Source organism: Microtus pennsylvanicus, chromosome 5 (genome assembly GCF_037038515.1).
Source record: "Microtus pennsylvanicus isolate mMicPen1 chromosome 5, mMicPen1.hap1, whole genome shotgun sequence".
In the NCBI taxonomy this organism is placed as follows: domain Eukaryota; kingdom Metazoa; phylum Chordata; class Mammalia; order Rodentia; family Cricetidae; genus Microtus; species Microtus pennsylvanicus.
Window position 1 is genome coordinate 123,597,733 of NC_134583.1, and position 21,460 is coordinate 123,619,192.

At 51.6% G+C, this 21,460-nt stretch overlaps 2 protein-coding genes across 8 annotated transcripts in view; one reads left to right on the forward strand and one right to left on the reverse strand.

The window, feature by feature from the left end:
• The window catches only part of Pdzd7 (PDZ domain containing 7), a 19,278-nt gene extending 7,817 nt beyond the window's left edge, over positions 1–11,461 (reverse strand). Inside the window, exons 1-9 of one of the 4 annotated variants that reach the window (XM_075974195.1) lie at positions 11,328–11,461; positions 10,333–10,728; positions 4,263–4,403; positions 3,892–4,066; positions 3,111–3,287; positions 2,722–2,869; positions 1,638–1,698; positions 928–1,323; positions 245–442 (exon numbers count right to left, since the gene is read on the reverse strand). In XM_075974195.1, coding sequence (XP_075830310.1) covers positions 245–442; positions 928–1,323; positions 1,638–1,698; positions 2,722–2,869; positions 3,111–3,287; positions 3,892–4,066; positions 4,263–4,403; positions 10,333–10,558 — 1,522 coding nt within the window. In that variant the 5' untranslated portion in view covers positions 10,559–10,728; positions 11,328–11,461. Of the gene's footprint in view, positions 1–244; positions 472–927; positions 1,324–1,637; positions 1,699–2,721; positions 2,870–3,110; positions 3,288–3,891; positions 4,067–4,262; positions 4,404–10,332; positions 10,729–11,327 lie in introns of those variants that run through there. The other 3 variants (XM_075974198.1, XM_075974196.1, XM_075974197.1) reach the window with 3 other exon arrangements.
• Positions 11,462–11,507: 46 nt separating this feature from the next.
• Positions 11,508–20,995, forward strand: Sfxn3 (sideroflexin 3). Of its 4 annotated transcripts, none has more exons than XM_075974202.1 (11): positions 11,508–11,805; positions 13,866–14,029; positions 14,521–14,691; positions 15,255–15,353; positions 15,660–15,735; positions 15,845–15,930; positions 16,897–17,024; positions 17,208–17,257; positions 18,356–18,405; positions 18,933–18,980; positions 19,213–20,995. In XM_075974202.1, the coding sequence occupies exons 2-11, from the start codon at positions 13,869–13,871 to the stop codon at positions 19,307–19,309; spliced, it is 966 nt and encodes a 321-aa protein (XP_075830317.1). In that variant the 5' UTR covers positions 11,508–11,805; positions 13,866–13,868; the 3' UTR covers positions 19,310–20,995. The 4 variants fall into 4 exon arrangements, with proteins under 4 accessions (XP_075830317.1, XP_075830315.1, XP_075830316.1 ...); XM_075974200.1 differs by having other exon boundaries at positions 11,696–11,810; XM_075974201.1 differs by lacking the exon at positions 11,508–11,805 and adding an exon at positions 12,363–12,705.
• Positions 20,996–21,460: the final 465 nt, after the last annotated feature.

The following is a 21,460-nucleotide window of genomic DNA, read 5'->3' on the forward strand; positions in this document are numbered from 1 at the left end:
CTGTGCCTTGAGTTTGTCACTTCACCTTTCTGAAAAGATGCAAGATGATGGGATGACAGTGGCCACTCCATTTTCAGAGCACCTTCTAGGAGCTAGACAAAGGGCTGGCTTACATTCATTCATTCTCTGATTTTCTATATGTCCAAAGAAACAAGTTTTGATCCTTCCATTTTACTTGGGAGGGTGAGTGGCAGAGTAGGGTGGGATTTCAACCTAGAACTGCCAGTTGGAGTCGAGCACCTACCTTTCTCCAGGTCCAGGCGAGGGCGGACTTTGGCGGGGCTTCTGCTGTCCAGTGTCCAGGCCTCTCTGTGCCCGTCCCCTGCTGGCCGCCCCTGCCGCCCTCCCTTGAAGAAGAGGTTCATCAGTGTCTTGGAGCGCTGCAAGGCCCCCTTCTCCCCAGGGGACCCTGACTTCTCCTTCTTCCGCTGTTTCTTCTCCTCTGTAGATATGAGGGAGCCCCCGGGGGGGCTGAAGGGTGGGCAGAAGAGAAGGAGGGCGCAGAGGGATAGAAAAGGGCAGAGAGAGGAAGAGGAGGCAGACGGGGTCTGCTGCCATTCCAGAGTGGGGTCTTCTTCCTGCCTTCCACCTCTCCCCTACCACACAGCTCCAGGAATGTAGGGAATCTGGCAAGTGTCTGTAACTAAACAGTTCTGCGCATCCCAGGCTGGAGAAATTGAAGTTATGATTGGTTTGGGGCCCAGAGCTTTTCAATTTGGGAGCTGGAACTGAGGGTGGGTTTGGGGCCTGGATCTGTTTATAAAATGAAGCCTAGAGCAGGACCAGAGAATATTCTGGGTATAGACCTGGGACCTGACCTAGGCCCTGGGATTTTGGGCAAAGGCAGCTTTGGGATTGCTCCTTGGTGTTGAGGCGGGCTTTGCTGGGACTAGGGACTATGGGGAAAGTGGCGCCCTACCAACATACCCCACAGTGTCAGGTGGCTCTGAGACCGTGTGATGGGAGGCCTGGGTCGGCTGAGGGCCAGCAGCAGAGCAGTCTTGGGCGACTCCGAAAGTGCAGAATCAAGGCGTCGAGTAGAAGAGGGACCATCGGAGCGGATAGCCGTGTCCCTGAGGATGACGGTTGGCCGGACGCTGCACCAAGTTTCCACATGGCTGCCCATATCGGGCTCAGTCTGCATGGCTGTGTCTGCCCGTCCCCAGCCTGGGCCACAGCCACTGGGCTCCTCAGGCCCCAGACAGACATCCATGCGGTCAGAGGGCAGTGAGCCTGAGCTGCAGGGGGCACTGGAGGCATAGGAGGAGACACTGGAACCACTCTCCGAGGCTGGGGACAGCTGCTGCAGTACCCCGTTGCTCACTGCAAGGGAGAGGAAGCGAGGTCGCTCAGGTGTCTGCTTCCTTCCTGGGGTTCCAGCCATGCTCACACACTACCCTTGGCTTTGGGGTGGGTCAGAGATGCCAGCTGCTCAAATTGTCATTTACATCGCAGAGCCCTGGGAAAGTCACTTCCTTCCTCACCCACGGGCACCTGAGGCCTGGAAGATCCTAGCACTGAGTTTGGAGATCCTCTGGCTTCAAGAAGGTCCCAAGGGCATCTTGGTCCCTTTCCCCAGCACCCCAAGGAGCTCAGCCCCACCCTTGGGTTCCTCCCTTTCGTCTCTCGGGACTTACATCTGTCCAGCCAGCAGTACTCAGAAACCATCTCTTTGTAGGCAGGGTACCGGCCGGTCTCCTGGAGAAGACATGGCAGGCATTGAAGGGGCAGGTGAGGAGTCAGGAGGAATGGGTGGGCACAGGAGTGAGCTTGGCAGCGCTATTCACCTGCATGGCTCTGTTCTTCTTTGACTGTCGCTGCCTTGGTGACTATGCCCTTGCCTTGATTACAAGGCCCTTCCTTAATTATCCCACTCCCCTTCTACTAACTTCCTGACAGTATTTTCAAAATCTGATGGTCACTGTCCCCCAGGAGCAGAGAAGCCTTGTTGGTCTACCCTGCTCTCTGTGCTGCCCAGCACCTGACCTCATAGATGCTCAAAAACAGCGTTGAACAGCTAGGCAGGGTGACTCATACTTGGAATTCCAGTGCTTGGGAACCCGAGAAAGGATAGCCTTTCTTTGAGGCCAGCTGTGGCTACAAAGGAAAACCTAGCCTGGGCTACATAGTGAAATTCTCCCAAACCAAAAACAAACATGCACACGGAGGCACAGCGTTAAGAAATGAATTGGGAAAGAGCCGGAGTTAGGAAGAATGTTCCAGGTACTTAGAAAAGGGAAGATGGCAGAATAGAGGTCGGGGGCTAGTCAATGATGCGCTGAATGAAGCTGGGTGACAAGCCAGGGAAAGAGAGGGGGACCGTGGGGAAGAGTGAGTCACCACTCCTGTGCGCACAGATAGAGGAAGACCTTAATTAGGTGTGTCAGCCACATGAATAATGAAACCAACCACCTCCTAGAACGCCCGTCTCTGCTATAGCCCTGTGCCCAGGGATCCCCACAACCCAGGTCTTGCACACAGTGATAGCCCCTATCCCATTCATTAGTCCATCATCTTGAGGCCTTCCCCATGCCAAAGGAGAGAAATATGGGGAGCCAGACCACAGCTAGGCCAGGCGACTGACCAGCTTGTGTAACAATTGACTGCTGCCTCTTTGGAGTTGATACTGTGGCAGGGAAGGGGTCCTGTTAAGAACTAGGGTGTTCTGAGAAGTTCCAGCCATTGTCTGACCTCCCCCTGCTCCGACATCGTCTGGCCCACCTTGATGGTCAACATTATGTGCGTTTGGCCCTTCAGCACCTCCACGGCCTGGCTGTGGCTGATGTCATCGAACCTGACACCGTTGGCCGCCAGGACCTGGTCCCCCACTTTGATGCCGTTCTCCTCGGCCAGCCCACCATGGTCCACTCTGGAGACAGATGGGTGTGGCTTGATAAGACCCTGACCTGCCTCCCTCCCCCTTGGGTATGGGGGCTCCCACCTACATCCCTTGGGCCTCTTCTGATTGACAACACCCTCTCCCCAGGCCCTATCCTGAAGGGGCCCCCCTTTGGACATTAGTTGGCTGAGCCTCATGTGTTGACCCATGCCCAAACTCCACTTCCAGCCACAGTCCCATACACAGGGGTTCCATTCTGCCCAACACTCACTTAGACACATAGATGCCCAGACCAAACTCCTTGCCCCCGCGGATGTTGAAGCCTAGGCAGAAGTCATCGGAGGTCGTGTAGAGGTGGACGATACGGCGCACACCGTCTTCTGAGCTGCTGTCCGATGGTGTCGAACTGCACTTCTCCACCACCAGCCGCCGGTTCACTACATCCACCCTGCCGCAAGCAACACAAGAGGCCCCATCCCAGGTCTTCCAGGAACATCTAGTCTAAATGCCATGGCAATTGACCAGGAAAGGGATGGTTTCCTTGCTGGGCGTGGAATATAGGTTTCATCAAACCTATGAAATCACACCCCCCCTTCTCTATCTAGTAACTGTGATATGTGGAGGCCCATGTCCCTTTTCTGTTTTTTTTTTTTAGATTGTTTATTTGTTGGTTATTGGTTGGTTGTATAGTGTTCTGTCTGCATGTATCCCTGCTCACCAGAAGAGGGCACCAGATCTTATTACAGATGGCTGTGAGACACCACGTGGTTGCTGGGAATTGAACTTAGGTCCTCTGGAAGAGCAGCCAGTGCTCTTAACCTCTGAGCCATCTCTCTAGCCCCGTCTGTTTTGTTTTTAATGCTGTGGATGGAGTCCAAAGCATGCCTGACTATGCCGAGCATCTCCTTTACCACCAGCTCTGCCCTCCCCCAGCCCCAGAGCCCCACTTCTGCTCCTTACAAGTCCCCATGGGGAGATATCCAGAGGGGCACATGGCTGGGTCAGGGGAGACGTGGGGCGGGGGGGTCTGAGCAAGGCCGGGTGCCGCTCACCATGTGGTCTTCTCCTTGGAGAACTTGATGCCAGGCACACGGCCCATGCGCCGCACCATCATGTGCAGGCAGCTGCTGCTGGTCAGTAGCCTCACGGCACTGCCCATGGTGGTGCTCTCCAGGCTCAGACCGTTCACCTCCGTGATCTTGTCCCCCACACACAGGCCAGCCCGCTCTACACGGGAGCAGGGAAGGGGAGTCGTCAAAGTGGGCTCCACAAGTCTGTTGACACTAGGCTGTGTCCCCTAATCCACTCAGCAGGAGTGGACTCTACCTCCCATGGTTTCCTTTCCTTGGCTACCCAGCTTCTGCTACCTACTGAAGAGGGGGCACATCCCAAGCCATGCTCCCCCTAGGGGCCCGCTGCTCACCTGCACTGCTCCCCTCCTCCACCTTGCTGACAAAGATGCCCAGGCCATGCTCAGAGCCGCCTCTCACACTGAAACCCAGCCTTCCAGAGGAGCTCTTCTCCACCCGAACTGCATGGATGACGTCACTCTCATCACTGTTGGCTGTGAGGATAACCACACAGGTATGACCTCTATGTTAAATTCTGGCAACTGAGCATCTTGGATGCCTAACTTGGTGTCTGCAAAGGTTAGGCTTCTGTGCAGAGCCAACCAGATGATTCACAGGGCCCTAAATGGAAATGGTGTCCTCTCTGGGTAATTCTGAGACCACAGGCCACTCACTGACAGTGCAGGAACAGGTGAGAACAGCTTGATCAGATTCCATGTTCTTCCTTGTATTTCTCTCTCTCTCTCTCTCTCTCTCTCTCTCTCTCTCTCTCTCTCTCTCTCTCTCTCTCTCTCTCTCAGTGTGTGTGTGTGTGGTGTTTTCTGAACTTTTATGTCCAATCTCTGAGAATTTGCCATTTGGGAATAGGCATAAAGGAAGGTTCAAGATTCCATTGTGAGGAGTCTGGGTTCTCAGCTTGCAACAGAACGAGCTCCAACTTCAAACAGCTGTGGAGCTGTCTGTAGACGTCCTTAGATGCTCGGAGTAACTTAAGGGCAGAACCAAGCTTGCCCAGGGCCGTTAGACAGGGACAGATTTTCTTTTCTGGGACAAATAGTAAGTAAAGCTTTCCATCTGGAGGCACGAAGGCCGAAACTTGGTAAATCTCTGGCTGGGACCTTATGGAAGAACTTCTGGGGAGGCCTCTACTATCTCAGAGACTCGGATTCCAAGGGCAGAGTTCTAGAGACTACACAGCTACCTGAGGATGGAGCCTCTAGGACAACATGCTGCAGGATCTCCCTAGAGCCCAGAGCAGGGCCCAGGGAAGAGGCAGAGGGGATGATGGCTCCATAGAGAAGTGAGATGGGAGAGATTTGGGCAGTGAAAAGAGGAGGTCACGTCTGAGGCTCAGAGGCCAACCTTCAAGACACCTGCTGGGTGAGAATTGACTAGTGCTAGGCAAGCTGGTACCAGATAAGAAGGGAAGAGGGGAGATTATTTTTCCTTCAGGCAAGGTTTACTCCAGAAGTGTTTGAGAGGGAGAAAACACACACGCGCGTGCACACACACACACACACGCGCGCACACACACACACACTTCAATCTGATGTATGGCCAGGACAAATGGGGCTGAAATCTCCAAGAACGGTCTGGACAGGGCTGTTTTAGAACAAAGCCAGGAACGCTGGGGCTTCCTAACCAACTGTCATTACAGAGTTCTCAGGCCCCATTAGCCTTATTGAAAAAGCCTTTAGCTCCCTGCCCACAGTTCACTTTCTCCTCCATGTCCCCTTGGGGACCCCTATTCCCTGGGCCATTGGGATGTCACATCTGAGCTTTGTTTGTTTTAGTTTTTAATTATTCAAGACAGAGTCTCACTCTGGCTGTCCTAGAACTTACTTTGTGGACCAGGCTGGCCTCAAACTCACAGAGATCTGTTTGCCTCTGCCTTCGGAGTGCTGAGTGCTGGGACTGAAGGTGTGCACCACTGTGCCCTGCCGCATCTCAGCTATGAGCACAGCGGTGTGGGTTCTCTAGGGATGGAGTGTCCTGTCCCTCATCTGCCCTGACTAGGCCACTCACCCTCCCTCCTAGCCATCAGCTTGTTTTCCATTCCTATTCAGGAATTGAATGTACTATATCAGCTATTCCGGTCTGTTTCACAGGGACTCTAGACTGTCCCTGTCCCTGTTCGGACCTTCATGTCTTCCTCTGCCACCTCTGGGGGCTCTCTCCTTCATCAGTGAGCTCCAGACATTCTGATGGCTTTTTTTTGCCATTGTTTTGTTTTGTTTTAAATATTTATTTATTTATGACATATACAGTTTTCTGACTGCATGCATACATGCTTGCATGCCAGAAGAGAGCGTCAGATCTCACTGTAGATCTCTTGTTGGAAACTCTCACTAGCTAGAAACTGCCTTGTGGTTGCTGGGAATTGAACTCAGGACCTCTTGAATAATAGGCAATGCTCTTAACCTCTGACCCATTTCTCCAGCTTCCACTCTGGCTTTTGTGTGTGTATGTGTGTGTGTGTGTGTGTGTGTGTGTGTGTGTGTGTGTCTCATACGAGCTAGAAGCAGTCTCCTCCTGTAATAGTCTTAAAATACTTTGACTTTGGTGGGGGGGTAGCTTCTTTCCTCATCCCCTCTCATCTTAGACATCACTTTCTACAAGAAGCTTGGACCAGGACATGAGTCACAGTGGCAGACCCTGTATCAGTGGAAAACTTGTTAAAATGAGAGTCCTGGAGGTCTCCCTGGCAGACTCGTAGCCCTGAGGGTGGGGAGCCAGGCCTTGTTATTTTGAGACAGTTTTACTGTAGGCCATGTTGACCTTAAAGAGGCGACTGCAAACACTGGAATGGTGAGTTCGCACCACCACATTGGCTGTAGTTTTTGTTTGTTTGGGTTTTGTTTTAAATTTAAAAGCTAGGCATAGCAGCCCAGACATAAAATCTTATCACCTAGAAGCCTGAAGCCTGTGGATGGGGAATTCAAGGTCAGCTCTAGGAAACTTTGTCTCCAAAGCAAACAAGCCAGTGTAGCTTAATACTCTGAAACTGAGGTAGGATTGAAGCCGGTCTTGTCTACATGCCAGGCAATACCAGACAGTGAAAATCTACCTTTAAAAGAAACAACAGCAAGGGGCTGGAGAGATGGCTTAGTGGTTAAGATGGCTGCTCATGCAGAGGTCTTGAGTTCAATTCCTAGCAACCACAGGTGGCTCACAAACATCTATATTGGGATCTGAGGCGTACATGCAGATAGAGCAACCATATACAATAAATAAAATAAAAAAAAGAAACAACAGTGAGCTGGGCAGTGGTGGCTCACACCTTTAATTCCAGTACACAGGAGGCAGGAGTAGATGGATCTCTGAACGTCTGAGGCCAGCCTGGCCTACAAAAAAACTGAACCAAAGCAATAACCAAAAAAAAAAAAAACAAAAAACCAACAGAAAACAAAACACCCCAAACCAAAACTGATGGAGGAGTTAATTTCATTGGTTAATAAAGAAACTGTCTTGGCCCATTTGATAGGCCGGCCCTTAGGTGAGTGGAATAGACAGAACAGAATGCTGGGAAGAGGGGAAGTGAGGTCAGATGCCATGGAGCCAGATGCGATGAAACTCCAGCCCAAGATGGATGTACACGAGAATCTTCCTGGTAAGCCACCACCTTGTGGTGCTACACAGATTACTAAATATGGGTTAAGCAAGATATGAGAGTTAGCCAAGAAAAGGGTAGATATAATGGGCCAGGCAGTGTTTATATGAATACAGTTTCTGTGTTGTTATTTCGGGGCATAAGCTAGCCAGGAGACCAGGAGCTGGGTGGCAGGAATGCAGCCCACGGCTCCTTTCTACACAAAACAACAATAAAAGTTTTTTTTAAAAAAGCAAAGTAAAACAGCTAAACCACTCACTCCACAGCTTAAATCTTGGATGTCAATAAAATAAAACATAAAAATCCAGCCATGCCTTTCATCCCAGCACATGGAAGGCAGAACAGACAGACCTCTGAGTTTGAGGCCAATATGGTCTACACTGTGAGTTCTAGGACAGTCAGGGTTACACAGAGAAAATTCTGAATGTCTCTAATCTGAGGTTTTAAACTCCCTTCTCTCTCTCTCTCTCTCTCTCTCTCTCTCTCTCTCTCTCTCTCTCTCTCCCTTTTCCCTTCCTTTTCCCTCCCTCCTTCTTCTCTGCACCCCCCCCACCTTATGAGTATGATACTTGGGACCTTGCAAATGCTTGGCAAGTGTTCTACCACTGCATATATATTGGTTTTTCATGACAAGGTTTCTATGTAGCTTTGGCTGTCCTGGAACTAACTCTGTAGATCAGGCTGACCTGGAACCCATAGAGATCTGCAGGCCTCTGCCTCTTGAGTGTTGGGATTAAAGGTGTGCGCTACCATGCCTGGCTTGACAGATAAATAAATATCTTTAAAAAAATAATTATAGGCTGGGCAGTAGTGGTACACACCTTTAATCCCAGCACTCAGGAGGCAGAGGCAGGAGGATCTCTGAGTCAAAGCCCAACCTAGTCTACAGAGTGAGTTCCAGGACAGCTAGAACTAAACAGAGAAACCCTGCCTTGAAAAACCCAAAAAAGATATTTAATTATGAATTTTATGTATAGGAGTGCTCTTTCTGCATGTAGACAGAAGAGGGGCTCTGATCCCATTATAGATGGTTGTGAGCCACCATGTAGGTGCTGGGAATTGAACTCAATACTCTGCCAGTACTCTTAACTGCTGAACCATCTCCCCAATCATCCCCCATCAATCTTTTTAAAAATTATTTACTTACTTAGCATGTGTCTATGCACCCGCACATGTGCATGTCATGGCCCAAGTGTGGAAGTCAGAGGACTACTTTTAAAATCAGTTCTTTAGTATGATGTGGGTCCTGGGCATTAAGCTCGGGTCATCAGGCTTGGCAGCAGGCGCCCTTACCCACAGAGCCATCTCACCAGCGCCCCCATCTGTCTTCTAGTAAGCTCTCCCAGGCAATTCTAGCCTACCCTAAAGTTTTAGGAACATTCTCATGTCTATTGGTCACCATCATTTTTCCTTCAGAATATTTTTTATCTTGCGTCTTACTGTTTATTTGTGATTTGTTTACTGTCTTTCAGATGTCTGCAAGCTTAATCATGGGACTTTGTAGTTCTTTCCCACCAATACGTCCCTAGTATACTGCACAGTGCATAGTTATCTGATAAATATTTTGGGGGAAATAAACAGATGTGCGAATGAACCGTAGAAATGAACGAACAATCTAGGAAAGGAAAAAGGGCTGCTTAGAAAGGGTCATGACTCCTGCCTTTCCGCTCCTCTGGGGACTTCTGCTTCCTGGTCAGAATGGCAGTGGTGACTTCAGCAGTGTGGGTGCCTGAGGACCAGACCTACGGTGGTCAATGAGTGTGCCATCCGTAACCTGAGCAGCACACCCCACCCCTGCCCAGCTGCCTTTGTAAGGGGACAGAGAGTGCTAGCTCCATCAGAGGAAACACCAGGCCTGAAAAGTCTGCTCTGGGATCCAGCCAGGGGAGCTGTGCTGGCTAAGAAAGAGGAGAAGAGTTGGAGATATTTATCTGGTCCTGCCCATGGAGAGTCCCATCCCACAGGGCCTTGCTCTCCTCCTGGCATTCAAGGCTCTCTCTTGCTCGCAGCCTCTTTGCTGCCTCACATCTGTCATGGTCGCCCAAGCTCTCGGCTCATCACGCTTCATGCTTTCCCCTTCCGAGTTGTGTGGGGGATGACGCAGCCCCCACCAGCTGTTCTTGTTGCTGTGCCTCTAAGTTTGACTACGCTGCACATTCCTGAAAGGTGAAAACTGAGCTGCTTCTCTCTAGGTCCCCTGCAGGACCTAACCAGGAAAGATCAGAATTGGCGTGCAATGTCGTAGTGCCAGGCAGCCATACACAGCCATTCTCTCCTAAGGTCCCAGCTCTGGGGTACACTGCCTGGCTCTCAGCCCTCCTGTTGGTCTCCCCTCCCTTTTTCTGAACATATGATGCTGTGTCTTGGCCCCCTCCCACATACCCTGAAGCCTGGGCACTGACTCTCCAGCACTGACTGATCCAGTATCGAGCTGGTGACATAATTGATTGACTGGTGGAAGATCTCCTCCATCCTGCCCACTCCCTACGGTACATACAGATGGGTCAGAAGAAAGACAGAGTTCAAGAGATAGAGGGGCTAACTCAGTACCCTGTCTTGTGAATTCCCCAGGGCTAACATATATCTTTTCCTTACACAATAGTTCCATCTCCCACCGCTGATCTTTCTATAGCCCTGAAGCCTGAAAATATTGGCTGGAGGAGAGACAGGGTAAATGAAAGCTGATCCCCTTCCCTAAGACTCCCACCTCTTGAATTCCCCTAACCATACTGGCTCTCACCAGCCCACATCCTGATTGGTCCTGGCTGTCCTCAGAACTCCCCATCAAAGCCATTCTTGGGCCCCACACCCACCTTCAATGGGGGAGTTGATGAGGATGACTCGGCCCATGGGTGATGAGGCTCGGATTCCGCGGGGGGGCCCATTCAGCAGGCGCTGTTGCTTCCTCAGCAAGTATCGTGTTGCTGTGGCGCCCGAGTCGCTGCCCAGATGGCCTCGGGAGGAGAGGGAGCTCAGAGAGCCAGAGCTCAGTTCTCCTAGACCCAATGGGTCAAAGCCCACTGTGAAACCACGTGCCATGGTGGTGAGGCTGGGGCATTGCCCTACAGATCCACACGGAGTCTGCTCGTCCTCCGAAGGTTGGCCGTTGGCATTTCAAGCTCCATGAATGTCCTCTGTAGGGCTGGAGTCTCAGTGAGGAGGATGGGAGCTCTCGCTCTCAGTGTTTCTTAGAAGTGTGGCTTTCAAATCTGGGTTTGGGGGAGAGACATGAGTGCTGTGGCCTTAGTACTCCATACTTCCGCGGGCCTTGAACATCCTGCCTTCTCATTACGTGGACCCCTCACCTCTCCCACCCTGGAGCCAGAGGAAATCTGCCCAGTTCAGAACCATCTTGGATTATGGAAACTTTTTCTACAAGGCCACTGGGAAGCTCTCTTTCAGCCCTCTTTGCTGCTCTCAACTGAATCTCAACCTCATCTCCAGTCCTCAGTTGAAGTTCAGAGAGTAGAGATGGGATTACAGCAGGCTCTTGAACTTTAAAAAGGGCGAGAAAAATGGGTCTCAGGACAGTTTATTGCAGCATCTTTCCTGTGTATGTGTGTATGGGTAGGGGCTGGACTTCAGGACCTGGGACAGCTGCAGCCGAGCTTGCCCCCACCGCCACCCCCAAGTGACTGCTAGGCTCCATGCTGCAGTTGTGGAACTAAAGCCACCGCAAGGCTCTATCCCATGACTGGGGGATCAGCTAGTGCAAAACCAGGGGCCGTGTCCTCCAGAGCATCTCTGTGGCCCCCTTCCCTCCCCGTGGGCCCTCTGGCCCGCTACCTCTAGGATTCGACCCCCTCACCTGGTCGCTTTCGCAGACGCCTGCTTCACCCGCAGGCGGTCTTGAGACACTGAACCAGCTAAGGACCCCGCCCACGCTCGGTGCGGCTGCGGGAATAAGGCTGGCCTGCACGGTCCTGGGATCCCATTGGCTGCCGAGAACGCCAGTCATTCTTTCCTGGCACCTTTGGGAGCCGGTCGGGATTATAGCTCGTCACCTGCCTGTTACCTCTGGGCTCTGTCTGCTCCAATTCTGAACCCTACCGGTCGCTGGAACCTCGGGCAGCTGTGGAGCCCCCCACTAGCGACTAGAATAACATCTTCTCCAGGCTACCCTACCTTCCGGGGCTCGGGAAATTGCCACCTCTTTCGTAGTCACTCCTGACTCTGGTCTCTGTGGGAGAATGTCACAAGTAAAAGAGCCGAACGTGAACCTGAGAGAAAGCAGGAACGAAAGCTGGAGCCTGGATGTGCTGCGGCCGTGCTCTGGGTGCTAATGGGTGAGGTGTGTGTGTGTGTGTGTGTGTGTGTGTGTGTGTGTGTGTGTGATGCATTCTTCACATCCTGAGTCGAAAACGTGTTTCTCTGGGCACTCTGTTCTGGAAAGTCCGCAAGACAGAGCAGCTGATCCCAGCACTCTAGGAGGAGAGAAGTCTTTCTGATGTGCCAGCTTGGATGCAGGCAGAGGTCACGGGAAACTGACCGTGCACATCCCGGGGGCTGGAGCTTCAGTGTGTGCATGGATAAGTGTTGGGGGCGCAAGGCAACTGCAGGCACAATGGAGCTGGGGTTTGGGTGGCAAAAGAGGGCCGGGGGACACAGAAGGAACACAGGCACCATAGGAATGTGGCTGGAAAGGGATGCGAATGGCGAGATTCGGCCAGATTCTGAGAGGTCCTGGGGTAGCCGACCAGGGGGCCAAGCAGGCAGAGGCCCATTGCCAAGGCAGCCACCAAGTAAACAAGCAGTAACCCGAGTCCCTTCAGGCGGCGCACCAGCAGAGGCCCGCCCTCCACGCCGTTCACCCGCGCCCAGTGCACCTAGACTGGGTGCTGCCGGGTCGGGTGCCTCCGGAGGCAAGCCAAGGGACTGCAAGCGAAGGAGGCTAGTGGGGCGGCTCCTCCCTCCTCTCTCTTGTCGGGAAGGCAGCCAGAATGCTTCCAAAGACTGGGTCGGGTCTGATCTCAACGGCCTGGTCTGGGGTAGTCGCTTTATGTGACATCCACTGCCCCGGAATTCTGCCAAGCTGGGGGCGGGTTGGGCCAAGGAGCCGAGGAAGCCCCCGCCCTTTTCTGCTGCTCAGCGTCACGCGTGACGTCCCGGTGATGGATGGGAGGAAAGCAGAGAGCTGTGAGGAAGGCGGGTCTGAGAGCTGCTAGAGGCTGAAAATCCCGGAAAGCGTGAGTGCTTTGCAGCCTTGGGAATCTTCAGAGCGTAGGGTTGAGGGCCTGGGGTCGGAGGAGGAGGCTTGCCTTGAAAGGCGCTCTCTGTCTTGTGGGGGATTCCATAGGATTTGGAGGGCACAAGGAGGAGGTGGCTGTGTGAGGCTCTGTGTCTATTTTCAATGCATCTGATAGATATTACTGAGTCAGTCTCTCTCTCTCTCTCTCTCTCTCTCTCTCTCTCTCTCTCTCTCTCTTTCTCTCTAGCGGTATTCTGGCTGATTGGCTAGTGTATACAGTGTGGGTCTAACCTGTTTGTGTGCCGGGGAGGGCGTGCATGTCTTTGTGTGTGGGTATGTGAGAGTCGGATAGGGGCGTTGTCTACTGAGAGTGAGGAAGTGGAGTTGGAGGGGATTAGTCATTCTGCAGGATTTTTGCCTAGCACAGGCAGATGGCTGCTCCTGGCATTCTTTTTTTGTGCTGTGTGGAGGGGCATTCACTTAATCTTGCTCTTTCCTGAGATAGGTGGCGCAGAGAGAGTTGCATGGGTTAGGAGGAGGGAGAGGCCGAGTTGTTGTGCAGGAGCTGAAGCAAATGGGTTCGAAGGGGATGTGTGCATGCCCTCCTACTCACGAATGGCTGCCGTTGCTCCATCTGAGATCTGGTACTGATCAGCCCTCAGGTGGCTAGCCATCCTGCTCTCCTCCAATCAGGGGCTTGAGTGTGGGATGGCTTTTGTCAACTTCCCAAACAGCCTTGGAAGTGTTTATCTAGGCTTTAGGGCAGCCGGGACCTGAAGCTGAAATGGGCTTGGGTGTGTTATCCGTGTTCTATGCTCCTACAGCAGGAGCTCAAGATAGCTGCCCCGGATTTGTTGCTGCTCTTGGAACAACCACACACGTGTAAATCCTCACCATGTAAGATCTGCACCAGGCCAGAGCATGAGGAAGGCTATATGTGTTCTTGGTTCCGGTCTTTCCTCCCCCTTCTCAGTAGCTATAGGTCCCTGGCTAAAACACTACCTAGGAAGCAACTCCTCCCCTCCCCTTGCTTTTCCTCTCTGGAGTCACCTTGAGCCCTTGCAAGGATCGGTCACAGTTTCTGGAACCAGGGCAGAGCCACCAAGGTTTTCCCCAAGTGAAGTCCTTGACTTGGTCTTTGTTCTTGCTGCCCTGCAGAAGATGGGGGACTTGCCCTTAGATATCAACATCCAGGAACCTCGATGGGACCAAAGCACATTTCTAGGCAGAGCCCGGCACTTCTTCACTGTTACTGACCCTCGAAATCTGCTGTTGTCCGGGGACCAGCTGGAAGCTTCCCGCAACATCGTGCAGAATTACAGGTAAGCCTGCCTCAAACCAGATGGCAGTGACACAGCACTTTAGCTCAAAGGACTTTGGGACATTTGGGTTGAGGAGATGGCATTGGATTTATGGGTAGGCAGTAGCTCTGCAGTTCACAGATCCTCTTCAGTGACCATTCCCAGTGCTGTTCAAAGGAGAGTCCCAAGCAGATAGACAGGCAGTAATCCTCTTCTCTTCAGGAGGTTTAACTCTTGGAATGCCCCCCCCCCCAGTCCTTTCAGACCCTTTGAAAACCACTATCATTGTGAACCTGGAGAAAATGTGCGACCACAAAAGATGTAGAAAGAGCAAAGTGCGCATGTGAGAGGTTTTGACTTCCCCCATGGACAGGGAGCTCGTTTACTCTGGGGTTGAGTGCCAAAGTTCCTGGTCCATCGCCTGGAGTTCCCCGAGGCAAGCAGCAGAGACAGGAAGGGCAGGTTTGATCCCTACAACAAACAGCCTGCTGGTTCTTTGCCAATTTCTGCAGGGCTGGTGTGGCAACCCCGGGGCTCACCGAGGACCAGCTGTGGAGAGCCAAGTATGTGTACGACTCTGCCTTCCATCCAGACACAGGGGAGAAGGTGGTCTTGATTGGCCGCATGTCAGCCCAGGTGCCCATGAACATGACCATTACTGGCTGCATGCTCACCTTCTATAGGTAAGACTTATCCACGTCTCCGTCCTGCGGGTGGTGGCCCAGAACATGGTTGGGTGACTAGAAGTCTCCTTTTTGCTCCTTTTTGGGTAAAGAACAGTGTGTGCGTGCGTGTGTGTGTGTGCACGCGTGCACGTGTGTGTGTGCGTGTGGGGGGGTATGTAAGAATTCTTCCCATTTCTCAGAACCCGGCCTCCGTTTGTGTTAGGTGTACCTGTGAGGGTGGCAAGAGCAAGTTCTGGGACCATCACTTAAGTCCCTCTTGAGGAGTTAAGGGACTCTGAGGGTTTCCGTATTGGGGGCTTGGGGGCTGGAGAGATGGTTCAGTGGCTAAGAGCATTGGCTGGTTGTCCAGAGGACCGGGGTTCAGTTCCCAGCACCCACATGGCAGCTCACAACTGTCTGTAACTCAGGTTCCAGTGGGTCTGACTTCCTCACGCACACATGCAGGTCAAACACAATGCACATAAAAATAAAAAAATAAAAAATAATTCAATATTGGGGGTTCAAGAAAGGGAGACTACTGTGGAGGAACAGATAAAAGTGGTCTATCTTTGCACCCTCAGGAAGACGCCGACTGTGGTGTTCTGGCAGTGGGTGAACCAGTCCTTCAACGCTATTGTGAATTACTCCAATCGCAGTGGGGATGCTCCCATCACCGTGCGGTGAGAGCCCCTCCCCAGCTCTTCCTGGTCCTTGTGGACCCCTGTGCCAGGGGCTCAGCTCTCCTTTCTACTACATGTTCAACTACCACCTGAGGGCACTCAGTCCTTTTGTATCTCTTTTGGGGGACCCGCTCTCCTTTTAAAGAAGGAGGAGGACTTTCACCCAAGTTTCCACTGGAGCAGGGGGTGGGGGTTTCAGTGAGGCTACTCTCTGACACCCCCTGCATTGGAAATGTCTAGTGTCCCTTAAAGAAAATGCATGCTGGACTCCTATCTCTCCTTGTGATCTGGCCTTTTCCTCTACAGGCAGCTGGGAACAGCCTATGTGAGTGCCACCACTGGGGCTGTGGCCACTGCTCTGGGACTCAAATCTCTCACCAAGGTAAAGTCTTGCTACCACTATTGGTCTCTCATTAACCCTTTACCCATTTCCTTCTTCCCTCCCCATCCTGTGGTCCTCAGAGCTCTGAACACTGCCTTTCCTCCCCCAGCACCTGCCACCACTAGTTGGCCGATTTGTACCCTTCGCAGCTGTGGCCGCTGCCAACTGCATCAACATCCCCCTGATGAGGCAGAGGTGAGTGGCCCTGGCTTCCGATGTCCAGATGCCCTTGACTTCTGCAGACCAGCCAGGTACAGGGAGAGTCCTCTCCATCACTGATGGAGCTTCTGGACTCTGGCTTATACTGACCCTTGTTCAAGAACCACCAGGTCCCACTGTGTGAGAACTTTCCCCAAGGTGTGGCAAGACTGAAGGGTGCAGGCAGACCCACAGGTTCACAGAGGACTCTTCACTGAAAACTTGCTGATGGGGCATGGTGCTGGCAGCCTCATGTCCTGAGTGAGAAGAACTGGTGTAAATATGATAGTCAGGATGACCTTCAATAGGCAAAAATGTACGCTGATGTGTCTTATGCTACTATCAAGAAAATCACATTTCTGGCAGTGGTGGCACCAGGGTCCTGGTCATAAAGCCCAATAAGTTTTTTTAATTTATTGTTTTTTTTTGAGATAGGGTTTCTCTGTGCAGTCCTGGAACTCACAATGTAGATCGGGCTAGCCTTGAACTCACAAAGATCTCTTGCCTTTGCCTTCTGTGTGCTGGGATTAAATAATCGGCTCAAACAACATTCTTAATAGTTTTGTTTATACTAATCTGGAATGCTGTGTGGAGAAATTCCACCTGGCTACTCAGGGTCATTTATGGTAGTTATGACTCAAGATAACTGTCCCTGTCATGCTGGATTCCAATACTCTGGAAATTACCTGATACCCCAGGCTCCTCCCCAAACTCATTTTCTTCAACCCACACTGAGTGACCAACATTTCCACCCCCTACCCTGCTCCCTGGCTGGGTGGAGCTAGCACAACACCTGTCTGCTTCTCTCTGGGTTCTACCCTACAGCCTGGAAGCTGTCTGCTTCTCTCTGGGCTCTACCCTACAGCTTGGGAGCTGTTCAGAACCAGCCTTTGAGTGGGGAAGCTAAGGGGTCTCCAGAGATCCGCAACCTATCATCTGACCTGAGTTTCTTTCTCTTCTTAGGGAGCTACAGGTGGGCATCCCAGTGACGGATGAGGCAGGTCAGAGGCTTGGCCACTCGGTGACTGCTGCCAAACAGGGAATCTTCCAGGTGGTGATATCGAGAATCGGCATGGCGATTCCTGCCATGGGTGAGGCGGGAATGGCGGGTGGAGCTTGGGAGGCTGGGAGAGAAGAGGGGTCAAGGTTCTCAGGGTTTTTTTTGACAAGTCAGAGTCCGCAAGTCTGGGAAGAATGGGGGGCTGGGAGGGCAGCCTTCCCTCAGGTTCCCAGAGTCCACTTCTCTAACTCTCATTGCCTGACTCTCCCCTCAGCCATTCCCCCAGTGATCATGAATGCTCTGGAGAAGAAAGACTTCCTGAAGGTAAGAAACTCACCTCTTACCTGGCCTGTCCAGAGGTTTCCGACATACACATCGATGACTGTCATTGCCATACTTGATTACGTATTAATGATGCCACCACTGTGTCTCCCACTAAGAGGGAGACATACATTGTCATGAATGCACAAACAAGATAGGGTAGCAAGGCTCAGGAATACAGGCTCCAGCTCGTTCATTGAGTCATTTATTAGCATATCAAAATTAAGCACCGACCGCACCAGACATGTTAAACAGAACTAAGATGGTCGTAGACCCTGTCCCCATGAGGCGTACAGTATAATACAGAAATCAACAAACAAAGGAATAAGCAATAGATCTGGACCCGGTGGGTGCACACCTTTCATCCCAGAACTCTGGAAGCAGAGGCAGGTAGATCTCTGTAAGTTTGAGGCCAGCTTGGTCTACATAGTAAGTTCCAGGTCAGCCAGAGTTACCCAGTGAGACTTTGTCTCAAAAAACAAAACAATGAAACAAAAAAAACAATAAACATATCATTGTAGTTATGAAATGTGCTTTGTAAGAAATCAGTGGGGCGTTATAATTGAGACTATCTGGGGAAGAGTTTAGACAAGGATAGGCCTTGGATGATCCAAAGAATAAGGAGAGCCTGGGAAAGAGTGTTTCAGGAAGAGAGAAGAGCTAGAGGCAAGGCCCTGGGCAGGGATGGGCTGACACATTTGAAGAACAGAGCAGTGGTCACTGTGGCTGAAGTGGATGGAGAAGGTGTGGAGAGAGACATGTGTCTGCTCCTGGGGATGACAGGAAGTGAGTGGAGACTCTGGGGAGGCTTCCTGAAGAAAGTAGCTCCTGGAGACAGTGAGATGAGAGAGAGTCAGGGTCAGAGATTGCCATGGGAACCAATCCCAAGAGGCAAGAACATACAATGGGATAGGCAGAAGTCTGGAGGGGGTAGGAGGTGCCGTATGCAGGTCCCAGCCTGTCACTGGCTGGGAGAAACATCCAAATGTTCACGGACTCAGAGGTAAGGTTGATGGGCTAAAACCATGGTGGGGAAAACCTAGATGGAGGTTAGGAAAATGGGGACACAAACCATTCTGTTGTCTTTCTATCTCCCCACAGCGCCGCCCCTGGTTGGGGGCTCCCCTGCAGGTGGGACTGGTAGGCTTCTGGTAAGTGTGAATGGGTTTAATGAGGGCCCATGAAAGAGTCTTTATCATTTGGGTGTGGAGGGCACTTACTACCTTTGAGGTTCTTACATATATTGCTCCATCATACATCCAGTTTGTAAAGATACCCATAGTGCATAATAAACGTGTGTGTGTGTGTGTGAGTCCTAGGGGTTCTTGCCTTTGAAGAGCAATAGTTTGGGTGAAAGGTTCAGTCTTTATTCATTAGAGGAAGCCAGGCACATAAACTCTGTCACAGTCCAAGAGGTCCAGCCCATTTTATCTCTGATTCTGTCACTTAGTCCTGGGGCTTTGGATCAATGCTCTTGAGGCTCTCTCCTTGCCAAGAATCTAACATCAGGACTGAGTTTAACATCCCCGAATGGTCCTTTGGCTCCACTTTCAACCTTTACAGTTGGGATAAAGCCCCCCCCAAAAAAAAGCCTTCACTTCTGGGCTGTTTGCATGGGGCGGGGTCCAGGGAGGGAATGCTCAGCTTCACAGACATTTTCTGTGCTCTTCTTCCCTAGCCTGGTATTTGCCACACCCCTGTGCTGTGCCCTGTTCCCCCAGAGAAGGTGAGTGATGCCCTTGGGCTGGACCAGAATCTCTGCACAACTTCACATCTCTGGCCCTTAGTGTGTCCCCTGGTAGGCACACTGGTCACGCAGGATCTGAGGGAATGACAGTGAGCCAGCCCTTGGGAGAGGATTCTTCACCTGGGAGTGAGGGGAAGCCGGGTCCTGAGATCTGGCTTCTGAGATGCTGAGCCCAGGGTACATTCATCCAGCCCATGCTATTCTGTTGCAGCTCCATACACGTGACCAGGCTGGAGCCAGAGCTGAGAGCTGAGATCCAAGCGCAAAACCCCAGCATCGATGTGGTTTACTACAACAAGGGACTCTGAGGGGAGCCAGGCTCTGCCTCTTTCCTTACCTCCTTAGGCTGCTTCTTGGGTGCCACCTTACAATGTTACACCTGTTTATCTTCCGGGTCAGGGGGCTTGAGGTGGAGAGCAGCCACTGAGACCAGCAACCCCTTAGACTGGAGGAGGCATCCCTATAAGGCCCTTCTCTCCTCTCTGGTTTCAAGTCACAAAACCCTCCTGGGCTCGTGTGTGCGCCCACCTACATATGCAACACATGGAAGTGTTTATGTATTTGGTCCTGGAAGCCAAGAACAGATAGGCTGTTCTAGGATGTCTTAATATTTGGCTTCCCTCGCTAGTCTCCTGCCCACCTAGCAGCAAGCCAGGTTATAGATGATACTTCCTTCCCTAAACTTTCTCTGGCCAAAACATTTCTGATAGCCCAGTACCCTTCTGGATCCCAGAACACGGACTGAAGGCCACCAGCAAGCCAAATAGAATCTAATCCTTCAGGTTTCCGAGTAGCTGACTCCGGAATCTGGGCTGGCAGTGTTGGGATTAGGGAGGCATGGGGCTCATGCCTGCTGTGCCCCGCATCCTTGAATGGCTCCTGTCTTCTCTTTTCTAGAGGAACGAAGGGATGTCGGTAGCCTGCGCTGCCCTCCACACGGCAATGTGGGTGCTTTTAGGGATCGTTTTAGGCGCTCTTGGTCTGTTCTGATGTCATGACTCAGACAGAAATCCCACAATTCCAGTTCTTTCCCTAATCAGGAAGTCACCCAGGCAGAACAAGCATTCCCCTTCAGGAATGGCCACTACCCAAACCCAGTTATAGGGGGACTGATGTGGAAATGGTGCTTCAAACACAGGCAGGCCTCCAGCATACAATCTCAAGACAGGAAAGTCTGTGCTTCATTGACCCTTCTTAGACATTCACCACACCCCACCTCAGCTCCTTCTTCTCCAGCTGCCAGTCTCTCTGGAAGACCTCGGGGCTTCACGTATGCTAGGCAAGTGCTCTACCACGGAGCTACATCCCGTCCCAGTTCTTTTCTCTCTCTCCTTTCTTTTCTTTCTTCTACTTCCTCTTTTTTTCCTGGTTTTTCGAGACAAGGTTTCTCTGTAGCTTTGGAGCCTGTCCTGGAACTAGCTCTTATAGACCAGGTTGGCCTCGAACTCACAGAGATCCACCTGCCTCTGCCTCCTGGGTGCTGAGATTAAAGGTGTGCGCCATCACCACCCGGCCCTCTTTCTTTTCCTCCTCCTCCTCCTTTGTTTGTTTTTTTCCAGACAGAGTTTCTTTGTGTAGCCCTGGCTATTCTGGAACTCACACTGTAGACCAGGCTGGCTTCAAACTCAGAAATCTGCTTGCCTCTGCCTCCCAAGTACTGGTATTAAAAGTGCCACCACAGCCCGCAACCCATCTATTTCTTGACACATGGCTCTGTTTTCCCTCTGCCCTTATTTTGAAGAAGAGGAAGGGCCCAGGTCTCAATTGATGGACCAAATGGAAGATGTGTTTAGGAATGGCATGGGTGGTAGTGACTTCAGGGTGTAGAATTAGATCTCCACTCTGAATCCATGACCTCTAGCTGAAAGGGTAAATGGGAGGGGTGAAAAGGTCCCAGTGAGGTCCACTGAGACGACTCTCCTGCTCTCGCTAACCGCCTTCTCCAGTGTCAACAGCTGTCATGGCATGGTGTCAATAAACTGCAATCCTGTCTAGTTTTTGATCTGTACTTGTTTTACGTCCCAAGTGTCTAGGAGTGTTCAGGAGATTCTCCTACCTTTCTTCAGCTTTATCTTCCCTTCCCCCAAACTCTTCCTGTGCGGAGCCTCATCTCCCAGCAGAGGGCTCTCTGAGATTACAAAATGGGTCCTCTGGCTGACTGGCACCTAGTGCCTCGAAGATGGAAGCTTATCTTCTTTCTCCACTGACAGGGCTGCCCACATATTTATGAACCCAAGCTCTTGACGTCTTAGTTTCTTTGAGGAATTTGGCATGGGGTGGTGACCTCTGGTCTCTAGGAAATCTTCAGAGAGGGGAAAGGAGGCCAACAGCTGCCTGTTTCACCCAAGTGAAGCTGTCAGGGAACCAGCACATCTGTCCTTACCAGTTCACCATGGAAACTGACCTGCAGGAGCCTCTGAAAGTTATCCCTTCCCATTCATGACCCAGAGTTCTTCAGT

What these genes read in the sequence shown, in the direction of transcription:
- Sfxn3 (XM_075974200.1), top strand. An exon ending in GATGCTCCCATCACCGTGCG is followed by an intron (nt 15,354 to 15,659) that starts GTGAGAGCCCCT and finishes TTTCCTCTACAG; the next exon opens with GCAGCTGGGAACAGCCTATG. An exon ending in GCCCTGTTCCCCCAGAGAAG is followed by an intron (nt 18,981 to 19,212) that starts GTGAGTGATGCC and finishes ATTCTGTTGCAG; the next exon opens with CTCCATACACGTGACCAGGC.